Below are 24,899 nucleotides of genomic sequence, written 5' to 3' on the forward strand. Positions count from 1 at the left end.
TGTGTAGTAGCAAGGCGTTTATTAAGTACATGCTGTTCATGTATGAATGGGCTGCACACGGGAGTCATCAGTCAGGTGGTCAGCAGATGGCCCTTGTTGCCCGGTAGCCAGACTTTGGTTCGTCTTGGCAGCTGGCATGGTGAACTGCCACGGAATTAAGATGTAAGGAAAGAGCTGGCTAAGGTTGATTAGATAAACAGACTAAAAGATTAATTCGTTAATCTGTGTTCTGCCCAAAGGCAAGTCCTTGGATCATTGAGACTAAAAGATATGGAGGTAAATAAACAATGGGAAACATTTAAGGAAACAATTCAAAATGTCCAACAAAAATATATTCAATTGAAAAACAAAAACTCAGCAAAAAAGATCCATCCATGGCTAAGGATAGCATTAGATTAAAAGAGGCAGCTTTCTTGTAAAGAACAGTAGTAAGTCTGAGGATTGGGAGTCTTTAGAAACCAGCGAAGGGCCGTCAAAAAGTTGATGAAAACGGAAAAAATAGAATCTGAGCATAAATATATAAATATATTTACAGGAGTATATAAATAGATTGTAAGAGCTTTTACAAATTTGTACAAAGGAAGAAAGTAACTAAAGTAAATGTTGGTCCCTTAGGATCATAGACAGGAGAAGTTATCATGCAGAATGAGGAAATGGCAGAGACATTGAACAAATATTTTGAGCTGGATTTTCATTTTAGAGACGGGTAGCGGGAGAAAATTTCCCGGCTTGACCCACCTGAATTGGGAGGGTGCCCACAAAAGTGAGATTTTCATGGGTTGGGCGGATGTTAACTGGAGTGGGGCCCATCACCCCATGAAACAGTGTGGTGGCAGCTACAGTGGCTGCAAAGTGCAAGGGTGGGCTGCTTAAATGGACCATCTCAGGGCTCTGGTACTTCGCCCCAATTGTTTTATTTAGTATTAGGTCCCCTAGCCCTCACCACTTACACTCCCTCACCCTTCACACACTTGCCCCATCCATGCCAAATTCATGCCTATCTAGCCATCCCCGCATGGACTCTCATACCCTCCATGCCAACCTATGTCCCTCCACTCACCCGCAATGGCCCCTCACATGTCACTGTTACTATAGGGTTCACTGGTTCGGTATAGTGTGTATACTGGTTGAATGGGCATGTAAGTGCCATAGATTGGCATGGAGGGTATGAGGGGCTATTGCGGGTCGGTGGAGGGGCATTAGCTGCCATGGGCTATATGAGGAGCCATTGAGTTGGTGGAGTGGCATAGGCTGGTATGGAGGGTTTGAGGAGCCATTGGGAGTGGACGGAGAGGCATAGGTTAGCATGGGGGACATGGGTAAGACTTGAACTTCTCTTTCAAAAGGTTCTCTCATCCAGACTATGGTTCATGTCACCTCTGAGGGGCCGTGAACCACCAGTCCTTGAAAAGCTGTCCCAGCTCCATGAAAATTGTGGGGGGGCTAGGAAATGCCTAACTGCACAATGGAGCCGGCTAGGTCAGGAGTGTAGGTGCGTGCTCATGACCCACACCAGCTCACATCCTTATCCTGCACTGATGGAAATTGGGAGTGCCAGGAATGGGAGCGGAAATTCATGAAGTGGGTCATGCCTGTCATTTCTAAAGATCTGCAGAATCTCCCTGACTCCATAAAAATCCAGCCCTTTGTATCTGTCTTCACAGTAGAAGACACAAGTTACATACCAGCAATAGAAGGTAATCTAGGGGCTAAATAGAATGAGGAAATTAAGGCAATTAATATCAGCAGAGAAAAAAGTATTGGAGAAGCTTGAGGGACTAAAATCTGACAAATTCCCAGGACCTGATGGCCTCCATCCTAGGATTCCAAAAGAAATAGCTACAGAGATAGTGATGCACTGGTTCTGATATTTAAAAATTCCCTAGATTCTGTAAGAGTCCCAGTAGACTGGGAGTTAGCAAATGTAACACCACTATTCAAGAAAGGGTGAAGACAGAAAACAGGGAACTACAGACCAGTTAGCCCGACATCAGTTGTTGGCAAAGAGCTGAAATCTATTATTAAGGGAATCTTAACAAAGCACTTAGGTGACTGAAGTCAACATAGTTTTACAAAAGGGAAATCATGCTTGACAAATTTATTGTTTTTTTGAGGATATAACTCCTGGTAGGCTAGGTAAAGGAGAACTAGTAGATATAGTACACTTGGATTTCCAAAAGGCATTCAATAAGGTGCCACACAAAAGATTAATATACAACATAAGGGGCAGAATCATCCCAGATTTACACTAAATGCGGTAGCAGGCGTGAAGACGTTTTACCCGCCGGCCGCAATGGCGGGTTTTTGCGCCGTATCATCCCATTCCCAGCGCGTCCCACCTCATTAATAATGCATTCATGAGAAACACTCCAGAGTGCTGGCGGTTGGGCTCAGATTTGCTCAGCGCACTGTGACCTCAGTGCTTCCTCATTTCGGGCGCCATACTTAAAACACACCAGAGCGCAGCCTACTTCATGTCTCCAGTCAAGGATGCACCAGGTGATAGATAGCTCTCAAAACAAAGAAGATGGCAGCCCGCAGATTTAGTGTTGCCTCTCTGGGCGCCTGCTGTACGCTGTGGAAGGCCACAGTGATGTCCTCTACCCCTGCTCTGGTCGCAGGAGGTCCACCAGAGTCACCAATCTGGTCTGGGAGATGGTGGCAGCAGCAATGAGTGCCACCGGAGCACAGAGCAGGTCAGCCATCCAGTGCAGGAAGAGGATGAATGCTCTCATCCATTCCGCCAAGGTAGGTCAACCACCTCATCACTCTCAACTGACACACTCGCAAACCCATCACACATCCACAGGAACCTCACACCTCAAGGGACAACACCACCAACTCTCACACACACCCTCACATCTCCATCAAGCTCATATCCTCTGGAGTTCATGTCCTCATCCCATCTGTGGCTCCACTCACCACACAAACATTCAACGCAGTGCCATGCATCCTGCTCACACTCTGTCCATCCATTTTCATGCAGGATAAGCTGGCTCGCAACAGCCGGGAGAGGTCCCAGACTGGGGGTGGAGTGGCCCACATTGTGCTCCTCTCTCACTTTGAGGAGCATTCCATCACGCTGACTCGTGAGGATGTGGACCGAGCCTGCAGTGATGATGAGGTCGGCGGCAAACACCCACATGAGGATCCTGCACCACATCATCCATCTCTTAATGCAAATGTGAGTGCTCTCTCTCCTGCTTTCGACTCTGCTGCCATGCACTAATAATCTCTGCTTTGGATCACAGGGAGCTTTGCCAAGTGACCAACGCCCTCAGCCAGCCAGTCCCTCAGCTCCATCCAGCTCCTCACCTCCATTGAAGAGCTGGAAATAAGCAGACTGGAAGACCTGTCACAGCGCTTACCCACACCCTCCCCCAGCGCAAAGACACACACCTCAGTGGCACCTAGATGTAGAGCAGGCTCACGTTCACAATCTGGTGGTCACCGCACGACCACATATCTGCAGCAGGAGGAGGGAGGTTCAGCCCAGCTCCCCAGTACTCAGAGGACTGCTGGGAAAGAAGCAGCTGTAAGGTCCACGTCAGATGATGAGCCTCTGGATTCAGCCTTCCAACTCATCGTGGAAAGACAGCAGAAGGTGGAGGAACAGCACTGTTGGAAGCTCTCAACAAAGTGGCATGCAAGTCAGAGGAATGCGTCCGCCTGCTCTCTGATGAAGTAGTGCCCAAATGTGGAGGTCTCCATGGGAAAGATGGCAGATGTGATGGAGACCCTGATCCAGCAGAACACGGAGATGCATGCAGACCTGTACTCCATCACAGTTGTCATGGGTGAGTTTATACAGTGGCAATGTGAAAGGGAAACAGGGCACCTCGATACCCCCCCAGGTGCTCCTTCCCCTCAAGGAGTCAGGCTGGGGCACTCCGGCACCTAAAGGGAGGAGGAGCAGCAGCTGGACACCCCTGGGACATCCACTCAGGAATCTCTGCTCCTTCCAAGTCCCATTTGCATGTGACCCCCTCAACCGTTCCGACTGGCACCGCAGAGGGAGCAGCTGGCCCACAGGAGGACAGCCAAAGCAAGCCAGGGCCCTCAAGGCCTCGGCTCTCCAGTGAATGCGTGCCTAATTCATCGGAGGCAACAGGGCCAACCATTGCACAGGCTATCTCCACCCCTGCTGTGGATATCGGAGCAGCACTTAGATGAAGTGGTAGGCCTAGAAACGTTAAGAAATTCTGATCACAAGTGGTTGCACAGATGAACACATTTTGTCTCTTTATAATTCACTTTCACTGAATAATGTGTAATGTTATCTTTCAGCTTCATTTACAGGCTTTGTGAGTCCTCCCACTGGACCACGCATGGTTCTGGAGGGACAAGTGTGTGTGTGGCAGGGCCTTTTGGAGCCTCGTGCAAGCATTCTCCCACACATGCAGAGCCTTCATACATCACACCAATCTCACTGTCCTGAGCATTTTCAATGCTGCCTGCTGGAGTTCTCTTTCAGTTGTCCATCTGAGCTGACCTGCATCTCTACCCACCCACTCATCGCATTCCCATGAAGCACCTGTGCCCATCCAACAGGAGGCTCCGTACACTTCTGATTTCTGAAAAATGATAATTGTCAAGTTTATCATCAGCTCCCCTGTCCTTTCCCCTCCCCCAGTCAACCATGTCCTTTCCTCATCACTGTTGACCCCACTGGCACCACCTTCCACCTCCCAACCATCACCTACCAACCCGAACCCTTGTCTTTCCAGGATGTCCAGGTGAACGTATAAAATTCTAACAGGGCTAGACAGACTAGATGCAGGGAGGATGTTTCCCCTGGCTGGGGCTCTGGAACCTGGGGCCACAGTCTCAGGATATGGGGCAGGCCATTTAGGACTGAGATGAGGAAAAATTTCTTCACTCAGAGGGTGATCAACCTGTGGAATTCTTTACCATAGAAGGCTGTGGAGGCTGGGTCACTGTGAGTATTCAAAAGAGGAATTGATTTTTTTTGGATATTAGGGTCCTCAAGGGGTATGGAGAGAAAGCAGGAATATGGTGATAAGATAGAGGATCAGCCATGACCATGTTGAATGGTGGAGCAGACTCAAAGGGCCGAATGGCCTATTCCTGCTCCTAGTTTCTATGTTTCTATGTGCACATTCCCTGCCTTCCTGAGAATCTCACACTCATCCACATTGACCTCCCTGACCTCCTTCCCACCCCCAGGTCCGTGTCTGCCTCTGAGTCCCAACCAACCTCACCAACCCTTCCACTGCTACCGATGCACCCTTACCCTCCCAGCCTACCAGCTCCCTCTACCCCTTCTCATACTCACCATCCCCTCCTACCACACCCACCCTCAGTTCGCTCGCCAGGAGACAGTCATTGGCTCCCTTGCACATTCACCTGAAAGCCATCCCCCCCGCCAGCTTTCTCCCTCCTCTACCCCTACTCCCTCCTCCCCCCAGACATCTTCCCCCCTCCAAAGTCCTTCCTTCATCCCCCCCACCCCCCGCCGACCTCCCACCCTTACACCTTCCTTCCCCCCTTACACCTACCTTCCCACTTGCCACATTCTCCCCCATTACACCCTCCTCCCCCTGTACTCCCTCTTCCCCTGCCAACTTCACCCCCCCGACACCTTCGTCCTCCCCTCAACCTCACCCCACCGACACCTTCATTCTCTGCCTCCTGACATCACCACCCCACCTCTCGCAACCTCACCACCCCCTAGTACACCTTCCTCTGAAAATCAAACCCAGACGTATCTCTCCCACCCTACTCCCGGTACACCTTCCTCTCCCACTCACAGCTAGACCTTCCTCTGCCCTTCTTGCCGATCATCCATAGCAGCCCATGGTCAAGACCGTGATGTTCCAAAGCAAAACCAAATCCACCTTCTGTGAGCTGCTTTGCGACGGAGCCATGTCCATGAGAATCTATCCAGCACTTCAAACAACGTGTTCCTTCAGGGTCCGGTAGCTGTAGGGCTCTAGCATCTTCTGCTCCTTGGATGTCTGCAATCTGAGCGAGGCCCTAACGATAAATCCCAGCTTCTGCAAGTCACGCTTGTCCAGACATGTTCACAGCTAGTGTGTTTTCCCGACGGCGCAACAGAAAATCTGGCATGGGGGGACGATTCCAGTTGGGCCTTACTTTGCATCCCATTACTGGGATGTAAATCAGGTACATGCCAGCCTCAGCGGGATTTGCGTTTCACTCTGGTGGACATAATCTCGCTGCGCTTTCACGTTGGCATGAAACTGATTTCTGCCCCTCATGTCGAATTGTGAGTCCCGCCCCTGCCACCGCACCCCCCCCCCCACCCCCCCACCACCCACCCCCCACTGTGACCCACAACATCTGATGCCAATGGGGCAGGAAGCTTCTGGCCAAAGGCTCATGGATCTTGGGGTAATAAACATGGATAGAGGATTTGTTAACGAACAGGAAACAAAGGTTTGGGATAAATGGGGCACTTTCAAGTTGGCAGGCTGGGACAAATAGAATGCCGCAAGGATTATTGCTGGGGCCTCAGGTATTTACAATCTATATTAATGACTTAGATGAAGAGACAAAGCATAACGTATCTAAATTTACTGAGGATACAAAGCTAAGTGGGAATGTAAGCTGTGAGGAGGACACAAAGAGGCTGCAAAGAGATATAGACAGATTAAGTGAGTAGGTAACTTAGTGCCTGATGGGCTATAATGTGGGGAAGTGTGAAGTTATTCACTCTGGTTGTAAAAATGGAAAAGCAGAATTTTTTTAAAAGGTGTGAAACTTGTATATGTTGATGTCCTGAGGAATTTGGGTGTACTTGTACAAGGAACACAGAAAGCAAAGCAAAAACAAAAATACCTGGAAAAACTCAGCAGATCTGCAGAGAGGAACACAGTTAATGTTTCGAGTCCGTATGACTCTTTAACTAAGTAAAAATAGAAAAGAGGTGAAATATAAGCTGGTTTAAGGAAGGTTGGGGGGAGGTAGAGCTGGATACAGCTCTGTATTTTGCTCTATCCAGCTCTACCCTCCCCCCCTTAAACCAGCTTATATTTCACCTCTTTTCTATTTTTACTTAGTTCTGTTGAAGAGTCATACAGATTCGAAACGTTAACTGTGTTCCTCTCCGCAGATGCTGCCAGACCTGCTGAGTTTTTCCAGGTATTTTTGTTTTTGTTTTGGATTTCCAGCATCCGCAGTTTTTCGCTTTTACAGAAAGTTAGCATGTAGGTACAGCAAGCAATTTGAAAGGCAAATGGCATGTTGGCCTTTATTGAATGGGGATTTGGGTACAAGAATAAAAAAGTCTTGCTGCAATTGTACAGGGCTTTGCTGAGACCACAGCTGGAATACTATGTGCAGTTCTGGCCTCATATTTAAGGAAGGATATACTTGCATTGGAGGCAGTACAGCGAAGGTTCACTAGATTGGTCCCTGGATGAGAGGGTTGTCTGATAATGAGAGACTGAGTAGATTGGTTCTATATTCTCTGGAGTTTAGAAGAATGAGGTGATCTCATTGAAACATTTAAGTTTCTGAAGGAGATTGACAGGGTAGATACTGAGAGGTTGCTTCCACTGGCTGGGGACTCTAGAACACAGGAGCACAATCTCAGGATAAGGGATCAATCACTTAGAACTGAGATGAGGAGAAATGTCTTCACTCAAATGCTAATGAATCTTTGGAATTCTCTACCCCAGAGGCTTGTGGATGCTTTATCATTGAATACATTTAAGACTGAGATAGATATTTTTGGTTTCTCAGGGAATCAAGGGATACGGGGACAGGGCAGGAAAGTGAAGTTGAAGCCAAAGATAAGCAATGATCATATTGATTGGAGGAGCAGGCTCAATGCACTTGTATAGTCTAATCCTGCTCCTATTTCTTATGTTCTTAAGGCATCATGACTGCTGCCAGGATACTAGGCATTGGTCTGCATATAACTGCACATTGTCACACATCAGATGGACATTGAGAAAGTGGAATCCCTTCCAAATGTGACACATCTCAGAATTAACACGCAGTGCACACAAAGTGGCCTATGTTCAGTCAAAAGGCAGAATCTTAACAGCCATGTAGTAGTGTCTCTGAAAGTGGGAGTGACGAGTTTCAGAAAATCTCGCACTGGGATGATCCACTGACAAGTTCCTGCCTCTGAGCAATCTTGCCAGAGGCAGTGTCTAAATGGCACCAGCTACCCCTGCAGCAGAGGTGGGTAGCTAATTGTCAGCAACTAAGTCCCCATTTAGGACAAACTGTGATGTTGCAATGCAGGACGAGCCCCTCCCTGCCACTGAGGCCAAAGCCAGGCAGGCACCTGGAAATCGCCTCCTAGCAGCAGGTCTGTTCCAATAAGGCCTCCTTTAATTCCACTGGAGATGCACACCAAAGGCCTACTGCAGCTGCAGGACATTCTGTGGAAAGGTCCCTGCTCCACACTGATAGCCTGACAACTGTGGTCACACTCATTCATGTTGACTTTTGAAATGTTCAGAGGACACCTCACCTTGAGGCATCATTGTGGTTTCCTTTCTACATTAGCAGCATCCACCTCTTCCAGTGGAGCTGCTGGCCTCCCACAGGGGAGGATGGGATTGAGGAAGACCGGGTGAGGGGGAGATTGGGAAGGGGAGACACTGGGGAGGGAAGAGAGACTGAGAGAGAGAGATAGAAGGAGAGAGAGAGAGAGACAGAGTGCAGGGAGATAGAGAGGGACCAGAGAGATAGAGAGTGAGAACTTGGAGGAGAGGGGAGAGAGAGGCAACTGGGGGAAGAGAGAAACACAATTGGGGGAGAGAGAGAGAGACAACCAGGTGTGGAAAGAGAAAGAGAGAGACACACAACTCGGGGTGGGGGAGAGAGAGAGAAACAACTGGGGTTTGAGAGAGAGAGACAAATGGGGTAAGTAAGGAGGAGACAACTGGGGGGAGAGAGTCACAAATGGGGGGTAAGAGAGAGACAACTGGGGGGGGCAGAGAGAAAGTGACAACTGGGAGAGGGAGAAACAATTGGGGAAGAGATGCAGCTGTGGGGGGAGAGAGACAACTGGGGCTCTTTCTGCTGTTGAATGTTCAGTTGTGTATTGTTAAGAGAGGACATTAGCTGGAGACCTGAGCTGAAAAACGACATCAAGACATCACAATCTGTTTGCTCTGCCAACTTCCAGCACATGTTCTTTGTATCCACACTAATACCCTATGCCTGGCATGGCTCACGCCAAAAATGTGAGCCAAAATGGCACCTGTAATGCCCATGGTATAAGTGCTATACGACCAAATTTTTTGACCATGAAACTTTGCATATTAATTCACCAATCATACTCATTTTTCCACTAAATTTCAAATGCTCCTATATTCATTTTCACCTAACTTCCCAATGTGTATAGACTTCCAATTTATTCTATAAAAATCTCATATTTGTGTTAGCACAATTAATTTTATCTTCAGTTTTCAACTTTTGTATATTTACATGACCATCCACTACTCATTTCTACTTTATAATATACAACATCAAATACACAGCCAGACCAGACCCTTTATTATAGAGTCTTTTTAACCCTCGTTCACAAAGTTTATGAATATAGAACCTATAAAAATGCATGGAACAAGAAGGGCTATTTGGCCCATTAACAAAATATGAAATGGAATCGTGTTCAGAAATTTGCTAAAAATTTACTAGATTTGAGCTGTCTTGTCTCTACTCATCATAATCAGCAAATGCTCTACCAACTGATTGCCGGGTTATGACAGCAATTTTTAAAATAATATCTCAACTATGTAAAATAAATTGTGCTCTGTTATTTTCATAATAATGATTTTGACAGATTCATTCTCCGCTGTGGATGCTAGGTTCTCCCACCACCTGGTTCGTGAGCCTAAATAGACTTCCCTATTTGGAAGGTTCGAGCAGCGGAGGTGACAAATTAAGAAGGGGATAGAAGAAAACAGGGTAGCTCCTACCTCATGCTTTAAATGTTTTAGTGCCACAGTTGAATTTGTAGTCAGGTCCCAGGGCCTGCAGAGTTTCTTTCTGGTTCGGAATTTAAATCGTATCAAAGGTTCACTTTGCACCTAATGCTCATCCTCAAATTTTGGATTTTAAATTGTTCCAAAAAAATCTGACCTTTAAATCAATTTTTCACTCAATGAAAACCTTGAATGTCAGAAATCACTTCTATAGTCCAAAATATCTGTTAGGTTTTAGGAGAAGGAAGAGATAAAGGGATGATAAAAATTTGAAGTTATAAAATGGTTAGGGAAGACATATTATGTAAGACAATAGAGCAAAATTAAATTCCAAGTAAGACAGATAATGAATAGGATTAAAGTAGAGAGTACAGAAGTCAACATAGATGTCAGCTGTGGCTCGGTGGTTGTGTGGTCAAGTGAGACTGACGCTCCAGTGCAGTTCTGAGGAGTAAGAGGTAGAAGGCTAAGGGGGGAGTTGTGGAGAATTTTTTCACCCAGAGGGTGGTGGAAGTCTAGAACTCACTACCTGAAAGAGTGGTTGAGTCAGAAACTCTCCTAACATTTAAGAAGTATTTAGATATTCACTTGCGTTACCATAGCTTCCAGGGCTATGGGCCAAGTGCTGGAAAATGGAATTAGTGTAGTCAGAGCTTTGTTGACCGGTGCAGACACGACGGGCCACAAGGCCTCTTTCTGTGCTGTAAACGTCTATGAGTCTATCAGTGCTGTATTGTCAGAGGTGCTGCCTTTCAAATGAGACATTAAAGCAAGTTTGCCGTATTAAGCTGGATGCAAAGGGCCTAACAGCAATATTTTGAAGTGCAGGACAGTTTGCCACATTGTCCAATATTTATCGCTCAATCAACATCATTAAAAACAGATTATCTGGTTGTTATCACATTGCTATCACACTGGGTCCCTGCTGTTCACAAATTTGTTACCATGTTTTCTATATTACTACAATTTCTACACTTCAAAATAGAGGGTGGGATTTTCCGCTCCTGTCAGCAGCGGGCAGGAGGAGAAAATATTGCAGGAGCGCAGAAGTCAGGTTTACGTTGGCAGAAAACAGGTCACGATCGTCCGTTCCAGACTTCAATGGCACCGCACATTTCCCAGTGCACCATGTCAGGAGCAACATTTGAATATCGTGAATGCACGTTATGAAGGCAGCTCACTGGGATCATGACCCCCATGCTGGATTAAAAGGCCACACTGGCATTCACAATCGGATATAAGGGACATGCACCTGGTGAACTGCCCGTCACTCGTGACTTCGAGGTATGTTTTCCTACCTGACATCGCTCATTGCTCGTGCATCGCTCCTCCAACACTGCACCACGCTGCGCAGGCAAAAGCACAACGATTTCAGGGTGGTTTCAGAGCCAAGGTTCGATGTACCAGACCAGAGTGTGTGTGGGGGGGGCGGTGGGTGTTGGTGGAATGGAATGGTTGAAATGAGCTGGAGGGCAAAGTCTTGACTGGGGCAGTGCAAAGACAGGGCAGAGGCATTGGGAGGGGCTGGAGGATTAAAGGCTTCACTGTGAGGGACGGGGGTGGGAATTCTGGGGAAGGGTGCACTTAGTCACGTGATTGGGTGAAGGGCGGTGGGAATGTCTTCGGGGCCAGAATGGAAAGTGAGTCTAGGGCAGAAGCCCAAAAGTGAGTCGGTGCCAGAAATCATGGAGAGCCGAGTAAAGAAGCACTTCAGTTTAGATTGCTGAGCTTGCAAAGACTGTCCTTGTCCCAGTCTGGAGAGGGGTTGGGCATTCAGAGCCTCTGAAGAAGTCATTCAGACTTGAAACGTTAACTATTTTTCTCTCCACAGATGCTGTTAGACCTGCTGAGCTTTTCCAGCATTTTCTGTTGTTGTTTCAGATTTCTAGCATCTGCAATATTTTGCTTTTATTTTCATGTCTAAGAGATGTCTTGCACAAGCACACTTTACATTGAGGGTGATGCTTCACTGATGTCGGGAATGAGCTGAGAACTGACACTCACTGTTATGAGATGGCTGCCATATCCTGGTGTGTGAGTTTAGAGTGATGAGATGGATGCCATATCCTGGCTGCATGGATGAGATCGTTCATCCTCTATCTGCGCTGGACGGCCAATCTCTTCTGTGCAGCCTTGGCACTGACCACCAGCTGCCATCAACTACCAAGCCATAATGTTGCTGCCCCTCCTGCGACCAGAGCGAGGATAGAGGACATCATGGCAGGCCTCCACGGCATCCAAAAGGCACTCGAGGGCTGCAGTATTCTTTCCTTTCAAGGTCATGTCTTTTTTGCTGCAGCCTTGGGCTGGAAGCAGTGAGCGCAGCTGTATTTTAAATGTGGTGCCTAGCCTGATGAAGCGCTGAGCTGATGGTGTGGCGGATGAATGAAATGGCCTGTTTTCTGGGAATGCATAAGTAATGCAGCACGTTTGGGACGATACGGCATGAAAACCCAACATCCCGGCCGGTTACCACACTTAGTGCAAATCTAGGACAATTCTGCCCAATGTATTTCTTGTTGATGCATATTTAATGACGTGAGAAGCACACCATCAGGTGCAAAAACCTGCCATTGCAGCTGGCAGGAAAAATGCCGTATTCCCGTCCGGCACCACATTTAGTCCGCAGAGAGGAAAATCCTGCCCAGAATTTTATTGGCTGTAAAGCACCTTTGGATGTTCTGGGCCATGAAAGGCTTTTATAAGTGTAAGGCTTCCTTTCTTTAGAAGAGCATAGTCGAAGTGCTTACCTTGTTTATATTTATGCTCGTAGTTTAGGTTTAATATTAATGTAATAATAAATTATGTATTACATGATACTCATGGTATAAGTATCAGTATATGAGAGCCTGGTAATATGAGACATTATCCGACTAATGTCACCTTAAGTAGTAATTCTATAAATTAAATTAAATGTGATACATATTTTATACTGAATGTTGGCATAGACCAGCATTCTTTCCTGATTTTAATAATACACAAGAGTCAATAATCCTGTAGCTGAAACATAACATCAAGTATACACTTTGATATTGGTCTATTGAGTGCAGAGATGCCACTGTAGCATCTCAGCATGGAAAATGGCAGAACTTGCACAATGATGTGAACAATTCCACAACTTTTTATGAATCAAACTTCTGGCATAGTGATTTCAGACTTCAGATTTGCTTCCAAAACAATGTAACAGTGATTTTACTGTATAGAAATCCTAATAAAATATTCCTTCTAGGCTTTGGTTTATATTACTAAGTAAACAGATTAATTACTGCCTGTTTATATTTGTTTTCTCATATAATGTGCCTATTTGTTTCACACTCATGGGGCTGAATTTTACGTGCACCTGGCCAGCATGCTTTCTGCAAAGGGAGCTCTCATAAAATAGGTCGGGTGCCCACCCGCCACCTTCCTGCCCACCCCAGAGCTCACCCCCATAATATGAAGGGGGCGTCCGGTGCCAAAATTGGCAGCCATCCGTCATATTTAAATCAGTACTTAAGAGTCAATTAGGGTTGTTATCAAGCCAGTTGACCCTGATAATACACTGCCCACGTCATGAAACAGTTGGCGTGGACAGCTGGGTGAGAGCAGGCAGTCTGATATTTTCTCTGAGATGGTTAAAGGGTGGAAAGGGGGTGGGAGTTGCACTTCGAGGGCTTCCTTTTGCCAATCGTGAGGCATCAGTCCTAAGGTCAATCCCCCCTTCCTTCCTACCCACTCCCTCTCTTAAATCCACCCCCTCTCACCCTCTGCTCTTCCCTAATCTACCCAAATCCTCCTGCACAACACCCCAGACTTACCTGCTCTGGGTACCCATCTTCTCCTTCTGCTGCAGTCCTGGCAGTGGCCACTGACGCCTTTGTGGTGATTTCGGGACTGATGGAACTGTCGGCTAATCTCCAGAGAGCAGGACTTCTGCCCCAATGAGGGGTAGAAGTTCCACTCAGCCTTTGTTAATCTGCCCCATGTTATGACACAGTAGTTTATAAAGGCGGAGTTGTTTAATTCCCAGAGTGAAACTTGAACAACTGTCATAACCTACATTTTCAACTGGTATGTTTGAGATGCAGCTCTGAATTCAGGAACAAAACCACCGAGCCTCAAGGGGATTTTATATAAAACTAAATACTTATTAATTTAACAACTAATTAAACACATACACATGTCTACCAATTACTACCATAATAACTTTTAAACAAATCCACAAATTAATCAATCCCAGGTAAATCCCCACCAAGGCAACAGTAACCCATAGACTTTGAACAGACACCAGGCAAAGCACATTTGACCGTACAAATTCAAAATGAGTTTCCTTGCAATTTGTTTCCTTTGCAGACACGGTTGTAGGCTTACAGGCTGCTTAGACCTTAAATGCCTCTGCCTTATACACACAAACTCCTTTCTGTTTATACCTAGCTTCCCCTTTGAATGTAAATTTTCCATTTTATCCTAGGCTTTTAACATCATATCTTCTAACAACAACATTGTCATCCCACTAATTTTATTAGTAATATAAACACATAGCTTGGCATCTCCCAGCTAGGTGCACGATTTTACTCCCACTCTTGAATGCTTTATTCAACAAATGCAAATTTACACTTTACCTTCTTTCGTCCTTACTGTTTACTCAATTAACATCTCAATAACTACTATACTAGCTGGCTTTAATCCAATTAAGCCACACGCAGACACACACGTAGACACAAATCCTACTACAATTCCACTTTAAAAATAACTTCCAATAACATTATAGGTGTTAATATCTCTTCATGATACCCGCAGCAGGGTGGGTTGGCATAGAGTATGTCAGCTCCAAACCGACACTGTTTCCAGGGGGGCACACAGTCTGCCCTCCCACCCCTTCTCCCCATACTATTCTGGCCATAATATTGTATTGGGTTTGCTCAAGATGACAGCCATAAAGCAAATAGGTTGAACCTGGAGAATGTGAGAATAATAGACTGACCTCAGAGCGAAAATAAACCTTGCGAGTCTATTGTGCAGTGCAGTATCTTTCCTTATTTTTCAAACAGTCACATTGGCACCAAGAAAGATACTAGGTTTCCCAAACGTACGTGACTATGTCAGTTTCTGACTGTAACCATGAATACGCAACTGTGGACCTTCACAGAATTTATTCATGGATCACTGGTGTCTAGTCCAGAAATGGCATCCAGTCTATTGAGTGGAACAGTGCCCTTATTACGTATCCATTTTGCAATTTGCTACCTTAAAAAAGGTAAATCTTGATCCACAGCTATGTCATGCTAAATTCCTGGTCCTCTCTAAATGCCTTGACCCAGTATTTTATAATATGTATTTTGTTACTCTAATTAAAACGTAGTGACAGACAACTAGAAGATTCTTAAGCAATCACTGATGCAGATCTTGTATTACAACAGCCAACTCGGCACCCATCAGCAGTGCTCTCTTGAAATAAGTTCATGAATGACTGTAAAAGCTAACAGGTGGATAATCTATCTCTGTAATATTCCAACACAAATGTTAGAAGTGTGAATGCATGATGCACTGAACTGTAATATTCTTTCAAGATAGTTTTTATAAGTCCAACATCAAACATGAATACCATTCATTTCCAAAAGGATTCTCTCAATTGTCCTCCATAAATGTGGCACAAACCTCAGAGAAATGGCATAAACCCAGCTCTGCTGGGTCTCTGCCATTTCCAGCAGTTTCATCAATAAATTGTAAATTTCATGCACTTCTTATCGGACAAATGATGGCCAAGGCACAGAGCCATCGGGAAGAACTTCAAAAATCATTTGGGCTCATATCAACAGTACGCCAAATGTAATTGTTTACCCTAGTGAATGATACATCAGTCATTATCATACCTTTGAATAAGGCATTAGAAGTTCAGGGTTGTAATGATCTTCTCCCTCATTGGAAGGACCATCCCTGAAATGATGGTTTGTGCAATGCTGTCACTGCCTCTCCAATTAAACACAGCTAGTTTTCCTGAGAAATTTTGTACATTTAGCTGTGTGGGTAAGGTTGGTCTGCATCTCTTGTAAATGAACATGCCTTGCACCATTTCTTTCATTCTCCTAAATATATGCAATATAGATGAATACCTACTGGAATTTTAATTGCAATAAGGAATGTTCTTGCTGCCAAAACTCAAGGAGTAAAAGTGAAAAAAGTTAAAATATTGAAAAATTAGCCTCTAGTAATCCTAAAAATAAAGTCGAATTTAATTCATGCTATAATTCAAACCGTTTATTTCAGACAGACTGTGTTTGCCTAGCCCTCACCATTTGGTATATCCTAACCACTTCTCAAATTTCCAATTGCTTTTTAATACAAGACAATAAATAGCAAAGAGGGAGAAATAAGGACAACCTTAAAATAGTATAATGATAATGGTTTTAATAGTGTTTAAAAAGAGATGACATGGATAATACAAATATGTATTGCTTAACTGTCATAATTTATCATTGTAGCTGTAGGTATATCAGATGTAGAGTGTATATGTTGTGTATCTTTAATTGATGCACTTAGGGCTATTTATGTGGCCTCTGGTGTATATTACATTCTTGTGTAAGGATTACCACTGAACCTTGGTATCTAGGTGCAATCACTGAATCTAAGCTTGTTGTTAGGATATATTGTATTACACTGACTATTCCTCTCTCTGCAATAATCCATTGCTTTAATATGACTTGAACATCAATGATGGTAGCGTTACATTGACTCAATAGAAATGCGCGCCAATAATTGTTTATGTTTATGAATTATAATTTCAAATATGCAACTGATAGATTATTTTAATTGCAACTGTTATCCAATACACACCAGCAAACACAAAACTTATAACTTCTGTTGATTATCAGCACAGGAAAACAGAAGGGCACAGATGGTCATACCCCAGAAGATGCGCTGGAGAACCCTCAGAAGTCCCAACACAAGGACTCCATGGGAATTGCCCGTGAAGTTTCAACTTGAGTTGGGCAATTACCCTGTGTCTGGAACCCTCTGAAACTCTGAGTTAAAGCTGCAGACTTCAGATGGCTCCGAATCACTTAGCAGAATAGTTACCTAGGAAAAGTTAGAAGGATTAAAACCAGTCCAAACTCCTTGGTAACTATACTACCGATCCCCTGGCTCCCACCCACACTGACCACCCACTCCCCCTCAACTATCCCCCTGACCCACCGACTACCATCACCACCTCCTGACCACCTTCTCGACCACCCGACCACCTCTACCCCCAACTACACACCTGACCACCCAACTACTCCCCCCCAACCCTGACTACCCCCAACCCAACGTCCCCCCCCAACAAACGCCTCCCACGCCCCCCTCAACAATGCTCCCAATCCCCCTACGTACATAGCCCCTCAACCACCCACATACCACCCTACCCCCTCACTCACCTCCCTGCCATCCTACACCCTCACCTTCTCTCCGTAGCTTGTCAACGTGGCTTTGGGACCTTTAAACTTACCGAAATACAGCAACTAAGTACCGTTAAAATGGGGCATGGCTTGGCTTCCCCCAATGCTCCTGCACTACAAGGGAAGAACTCTAGGAGCAGGAAGCCTGGTCCGGAGGTCTGGTAGAGAAATGTAGAGGTCAGGTGCAAGGTAAGTAAACAGGAGCAGAATGCCTTGGAGGATTCAGCCCAGGATCAGAAAACCAAAACAGCATCATAGTCTAATAATGACATAGACAAGTTGTAACAGTACCCTCCAGGAATATTATGTAAGCTTCACACCAGGTACTGTACACAGCATTGCAGTATGAAGTTTGGTTTAAAAAGTACTAAAACACTGCACTAAATTGGTATCTTTGAAATTTAGAATTGAATCTTTGCAATTCTGGGAGAGAGTGCTTCAAACTAACCTTCCTAATATTAATATATAGCTATTTGGGAAACTGAGCCCTGTGCATGCAGGTGAAGCTATGTCTTGGCAGGCTGACTGTATTTTAACTTTGGGTTTATCGGCTGTGTTCCACACAATATATCATCAGCCTTAGACAAAATTATTGTAACATATTAGCGTAGCCTTCCAGTTTAATTGTACATCCTTGGCAACTGTATATCACTTAATCAATATTACTGAAGTAACAGTCACTTACCCAGATGGGCAAACACATCCTGACAGACATGGCATGGATTTCGGGCACGAAATATTTAACAGTAGATTTTCACAGGTATCTCTACACCCTGCTCCTACATTTGTCTCAAAGCCACTCACAGGAGCACTGCAGTTAAAGTATATTTGGTCAGGACCACATTGAGAATCTGTAGATTAGGAAAATGGTTAATAATATGGTGAATAACTATTTTTACTTCTGCTGAAATAGAATTACCTGCTTTGAATAAACAAACAGAAGTTGGCAGGTGCAATGATGATTTCAAAAATTTTTTTTTGTAACTAAGGAAATTCTCCGGACACAAGCCATTTGTTCTATTAAGCTTAAAACTTGATCTGAGTTGAGGGAGGACTTTAACAAAACTCTGTTGAATGCAGTCTAGACGCATGTTCTGGAGCAGCTACTTGTGATTGCAAGGAATGTGGCAAACCACGTCTTTTGCTGAAGAAAGCATTTTCACACTTTCCTTTGGGGTATTAGGTAGTCCTGTTAATCCATTAAAAAATTAATTTTGACATCACAGGTAGAGTCTCTCAAAACCGGCATGCTCAGAACCGAGGCTGTGCCAGATTTCAGATCTAGCCGGATTTCAAGTTGGGCAGTTCGGGACATGGACAGTTTGAGCCAAGATGAGTCGGGTAGACTCAAGGGTCATTCAAAGAATGAATATAGACTGGCGCGCAAGCAGTGAAGCAGGTAACTAGTCCACCATCACACTGCACCAATGCAGCGCCTAGCCAAATTGTCCAGTTGTATTTTGTTTATTTTACTCAATTAAAATTGATACATGGCACATTCTAAAATTGTCCAGTTTTTTGACAACTCCAGATTTTGGACAGCCAAATTTGAGACACTGGGCTGCATCTTGCCTTTGTTGGGCAGGCTGGGCGGGAGTGGGCAGGGGTGGGCGTGGAGCTAATCGCCACCTGCGATCGGCTGCGCGCCACCATTTTACGTGGGTGGGCCAATTAAGGCCCACCCAGCATAATGCGCAGCCGGCAGCGCTCAGCGCTACCTGTGCGGGCAGGGGAAGGAGGGAGAGTCAGGGCCTGCGTTCTTTCGCGCATACGCATGAAAGAATGCAGCAATCTCCCTGAGGCACGGAGCTGCCTCAGGGAGATTAAGTTGGTTGAAAAATTTTGTTATACATAAAGTCAAAAATTATTTAAACGTGTCACATGTGCTGGGACATGTTTGTGAGTGTAGCAAAATTTATTAAATTATTTTATCAAACCTTCAGGAAACCTCGTCCCACCCTTAAGGTTGGACAGACAGCATTGTAAATATGGTTACTTACTTTTTTAATGGCCTTAATAGGCCACTGACAGTTCGGTGGACGCGTAGCCGCCTTCGGCGTGCGCCTGCCGATCGAAATGACGTGTGATGACGTCGGGACGCATGCCCGATGTCACCTCATGTCATTTTACACGTCGGCGTGTCGAGCCTGCCCCCGCACGCCGACAGCAATATTCTGGCCACTGTTTCTGTATTGATATTTACACTGATAAGATTTTCACAACCAGTTCCAAACCTTATGCAACATTTTTCTGTCACAATCTGACCTCATCCGTGTCAAAGGCTTACCTTGTGCAGAATTGCAAATTTTGTCACAAATTGTTAAAAGTATTAGAATAGCAAAAGCTTTACAAGCAAACAATAAACTTTACCAATTGATCATTTAAAGTTCAGATAAATATGTTAGCAACACTGTTTTTAAGATTTCAATTGTTTGGAAAATTGAGACTTTCCAAATAATGGAACCAAACACATCCGCTATATATATTTTGATCAGTTCCTGAAATTAACTTGAAAACATTCTACCAATGGAAAAATAGGTGTGAATTTCATTGGTGCACGACAGTAACATTCTGTGCTCATTTCCAAAATAATACCATGGGTGATTTTATTACATTTATTTCTGCAATATTTTTGTAGTTCCCACCTAACTACAATTTACCAGTGTTCTGGGGGTTAAATTTCTGTAATCTTGCAGCGATGATATTATAAATTACATTTTTCAGTAAGGAAATCATTTCACGTTACTTACCTGGAGTCTTCTGACTGTCAATCTTTCATGAACAAAGGGAAAATAGGCTTGCATAGCCAGCAGCACAGTTAGTTTAAATTTGAATTTATTGAGCGAAATAACACTGCTAGAAATTCAGATATAAATTGGTGTTGGTGATATTAGTGGATTAATGCTAAGATTTAATTCATTCATTCATTTGTGTGACATCTCTTTACCTACCTGACTGCATCCATTAATTTTTCAATAGAATGGTATATTTTTTGAGATATGTTCCATTCCATGTTCTGAACAGTATATTACCCCTTTCCATAAGCAATATGAGGTCTATTGGTATTACATTTATATATTAAGATGGCAAGGTTTGTGTTTAAGGCTGCAACATATTTTTGGTTTTGAATGACTATAGAAATTGTTTAAGCTTAATACTCTTGAATTGTGGCTTAATCTGAACACACTGCTTGTAGCTTGAGCCATCTGTTATTCTTTCTAAAATGATCATGGTCCTCTACACTATACAGAGAAATGTTCCTCAGAATTAGTGCTGCTCATATCACATGGTACAATTCTACAACTGTTTAAGTAAAGATATTTTACATAAAGATTAAAAATATTAAAGGGTACAAGAAAAAGCAGAGAAATGGCACTGCAGATATCTCTGTTACGAGTGAAAGCAAAATACTGCAGATGCCAGAACACTGAAATGAAAACAGAAAATGCTGGAGAAATTCAGCAGGTCAATCAGTATTTGTGGAGAAAATAGACAAATTAATGTTTTGGGTATAGTCACATTTTCTAAGCTGCAAAAAATGTTTTCAAATCTACATTAACTCCATGCAATAACAAATATCAAATCAATTTGTTAACTATGCAAGTTTCTTTCTTAGTATTTATAGTGGAATCTGAAACACAATATGTATTACTATCCAAAATTTCACACTATCATATGTTTGCTATGAGACTGATGATAATGGGCTGAATTTATTGCAGCCCATCGTGGTGGGAAACATGGCTGCTGGGCCCACTTAATCATGGGAGAGGCCACCAGTAAGTCTCCCACTGGTGGGAAAACCACCCATGATTAAGTTGGAGGCTGGAAACTGGCCAATGGGGAAACTTTTTCGAGTTATCAACAGTCACAGATTGCAACTCTTTCGAGTACGATCACAGTTCTTGGTTTCCGGGAGTGGGACATGAACCCACAACCCTCTGATTCAAAGGCGAGGGTGCTATGAACTGAGCCACAGCTGACACCTCCTGGCCCATGGGGAAACTCGCCTGCTCACAGTGGGTTGTAAATTAGAGTAATTATTGAATCAATTGACATGAATTATCCTTGAGCCCTCTGGAATTTATTGGTGGCTCAGTGATAGCATGTGAGTGGCATGGCCTTCCTGTGTCTCGAGAAGGTCACCAGGCAAAAAGGCACTGAATACCTGATCGAGAGATCAGCCTAGGGGGTGGTCACTGAAAGCCATCCCCTGCCCTTGCTTCCATCCCCGTCCCCCATCTCTCATTACCTCCTCTCCCCGATCCCCATCCTGCCCTAGCTCACCTGTGGCCCAGGTCCCTCGGAGATCCTAGGCCTCTTCCTGGGTTCATTAACGGCAGCAGCCATTGCTCCCGCTGGTGTTGCCTGTAATGGACAGCTGCCAATCTCTGATTTGCTGGCAGCTCTCAACAGGGGGGATTTCTGGCTCTGGGATCCTGAATCCTGGGGAAGGCTGAACGCTGACCCATTAAGTACCTGATCCACTTTGGCCTGCACCACAGAAGTGCGGGTCTCCCACTGGTTCTCCAACTGGTGGGTGGAGCCTGCGTCAATTACATTACATTTCACCCAATGTTTCTTTTCATCAAACAAATGCCTGGGAGCAGAATAGGAGATAATTTTCGGAAAACAGAAAAGTTTTGCAAATTAATCTTTGTAATAAAACTTCAAATACCAAATATATTCTGGGCTCGTTGATCATTGTCAATTATAGAATCTTTCAACACAGAATAAACTTAATTATCTCAGATCTAGAACTTACCAAGTTTTTGACTCTGGAACTGCATGATACCTTCAGAACAAATCCTGAAAATGATGACAAAGATGTAACTTACAAAAATGTAGTTTTATGATAAACCATTCCTGGTTCACAACTTATCTTCAAGACATATATTCGGTTATTTAATATATAGTGTTCTACATCCATCAGCTAAGCCTGAATAAACAATGTCCTTTGTTTTTTGCATTATATTCCGTCAACCTGAGTTGGAAAAGTTTACATGGTGTATCAGAAAGATCAGCTTCGTCATTCAATCCATCAGTAAAATTCTTAAGATGGACAATTATACTGAATAATTAGTGGAGGTGATAGCATAATGGTATTGTTGCTAGACTAGTAATCCAGAGACTCAGGGTAATGCTCTGGGGACTTGGGTTTGAATCCCGTCACAGCAGATGGTGGAATTTGAATTCAATAAAAATCTGGAATTAAAAGTCTAATGATGACCATGGGCAGAATCTTCTGCCTGTAGGAGCGGGCCTTGTGGGAGCGGGCGCGGATCCGCCATTTTACATGGGCGGGCCAATTAAGGCCCACCCAGCGTGAAACGCGGCTCCTGAGGACAGCAGGAGTGGGCGGACAGCAGCGGGACTGCTATGACCGCCGGGTCCAATGGCAACCCGGCAGCCTGTTTAAAAGAGCTCCTGCAGCCTTACAAAGGCTGTCAAACATGGCCAGCAGAAGGGGTCCCCAGAGCGCCGCTGGTGAGCAGACCAGGTAGGAGGGGAGGGCGGGGGGCCAGTGTGCCCCTCGTTTCTCAGATGATTGCCTTGCTGCCCTCCTCGAGGAGGTGGCAGCACGGCGGGAGGTCCTCATTCTCAGGGACGGGAGGAGGAGGCCCCCCCACGTGACCAAACGTGCCTGGGAGGAGGTGGCGGAGGTGGTTAGCTCCCGCAATGTGGTGCGACGCAACTGGATCCAGTGCCGCAAGCACTTCAACAACTTTTTGTGCTCTGGAAAGGTGAGTACTATTTTGGCATTGGTCATTTAACCCAGCAGGTAGGCTTTCCCCCCTGGCCGCCCACCCCAACTCTGAGCGCAGTTACTGCATTGAATCATTGACGTCATGTGTCCTTCGCTGGGTGAGCCAGCAGATATTGCCCATGCCAAGGTCACCCTGAGAGTGTGGTGATAGATATGGGTTCTGCACCTGCAGCATGTGGTACAGTGATACCCACATTACTGTTCTGGGGGCAACCTGGAGGATCTGCACCTAGGCTCAGAGCTGGAACTGCAAAACATGTCAAAGTCAGGGTGTTGACATGCTGGGAGGGGAGCTTCCAGGTGGCGGGGCACCTATCCATCTGCTGCCTTTTGCGTTCCACGTGCTTGCGCCTCCTTGCTTTGCAAAGTTGGACTGTGTGGTGCCAAATGTGATGTAGGCTGCATTTGGCCAAGGGCGGGAGATAGTCTGACATCTTTGTGTGAGTGTGCAGCAGCTGCGGGGTGAGGAGGCACTGGAGCCCTGCAATGTTCCACTCTGGTTGGGGTGGGATGGCAGTGAAGAGATTCCAGGTACATGGTGCATTAATTAATGCTCTTCTCTCCTTTTCAGGAGAAGAATGCTTATAATGCTGCTGAGCGGTTGAGCACTAGCAGAGGACCGGCCCAGTTGGCATTCATTACCAGGTTCGAGCAGGAGGCCCTCGATCTGGAGACGTGCCATGCACACAGGTCCACCGGTGTCGGTGAGGCTGGGATGCCACGAGCAGGTATGTTAGCCCAGCACTGATGTCACCATTAGTGTCCTAGCAGCCATGGCAGTGCTGAATGTTCAGTGATTGAAGTTTGCAACATGGCTTGACCATTGCTTATGGCAGGATGAGCGCATAATGATCTGGGGGACAGGGATGCACAATGACATTGTCTTCACGCTGACTGATTAAATGTCCTTGTTCTTCCTTTCAGCATCAGCGGAGCAGGGCTGGGAGGAGGAGGCACAGGGGCCCCCTCTCTCACCTGAGGGCTCTGAAGTCTCTGACCTACCAGTGTCACACCATCTCTGCCAGGCAGGCACCAGCGCAGATACTAGCATCTCGGTGGGAATTAGAACATCGGCTAGTGTCCCGGGGCACAGCAGTGAGGGCACTTCACAGTCACTGGAGGAGCTGGTGGAGACAGAGCGTGTCCACGGTGCCAGCAGTCAGAGGATTGCAGTGGACAGGCACATGTTCATTTGGTGGCTGATGATGTGCCTCTGGAGGCATCTGTGAGGCAGCAAATGCTGGAAGTCCAGCAGGGTGTGCGGAAGGATCTGGCGGAGATATGTAAGGCAATGCTTGGCTTGGTCTCCGTGGTGGAGGAGTCTACGTGGACTATCGCCAATGCAATGATCCTCATGGCCGAGCGTCATGCGTCCTCCATAGAAGAGAGTGGCGACTCTCGATGGAGATGCTCCTCCAGGAGACCAATCAGGGCTTCCTGGGGATGCACTCAGACCAGCAAGCCCTCACATTGACATTGACCTCAGTTAGTCAGTGTCAGCGTGGGAGATGGTCTGGGCACCAAGTTTCCCAGCTCGGTGCGCATCCATCTGTGGTGAGCACGGAGGTTCAATGTGACCTCACGTCGGCGTAGCAGCTGCATGTCATCTCTGTGGGCTCCTCTCAGGGCGCTCCGGATGAGGGCGGCAACTCCTCCGCCCCTCTCCCAGTGACCGTTGCATCCGATGACGCTGCAACGACTGGGGAGATGCCAGCTGTAGAACTGGCAGCTCCCTCCCAGGCGGGGCCAGCACAGCCTCCACGGGCCAGAGGATGGCTGCTATGGTCATCG

General features: G+C 45.5%; 1 protein-coding gene across 1 annotated transcript in view; it reads right to left on the bottom strand.

Moving 5' to 3' along the window:
- The window catches only part of otog (otogelin), a 322,018-nt gene that overhangs the window by 204,917 nt on the left and 92,202 nt on the right, over positions 1-24,899 (bottom strand). Inside the window, exons 19-21 of the mRNA XM_078549607.1 lie at positions 21,629-21,941; positions 20,095-20,116; positions 18,030-18,195 (exon numbers count right to left, since the gene is read on the bottom strand). Coding sequence (XP_078405733.1) covers positions 18,030-18,195; positions 20,095-20,116; positions 21,629-21,941 — 501 coding nt within the window. The remainder of the gene's footprint in view (positions 1-18,029; positions 18,196-20,094; positions 20,117-21,628; positions 21,942-24,899) is intronic.

The sequence above is a fragment of the Cetorhinus maximus genome, chromosome 9 (assembly GCF_964194155.1).
Source record: "Cetorhinus maximus chromosome 9, sCetMax3.hap1.1, whole genome shotgun sequence".
In the NCBI taxonomy this organism is placed as follows: Eukaryota; Metazoa; Chordata; class Chondrichthyes; order Lamniformes; family Cetorhinidae; genus Cetorhinus; species Cetorhinus maximus.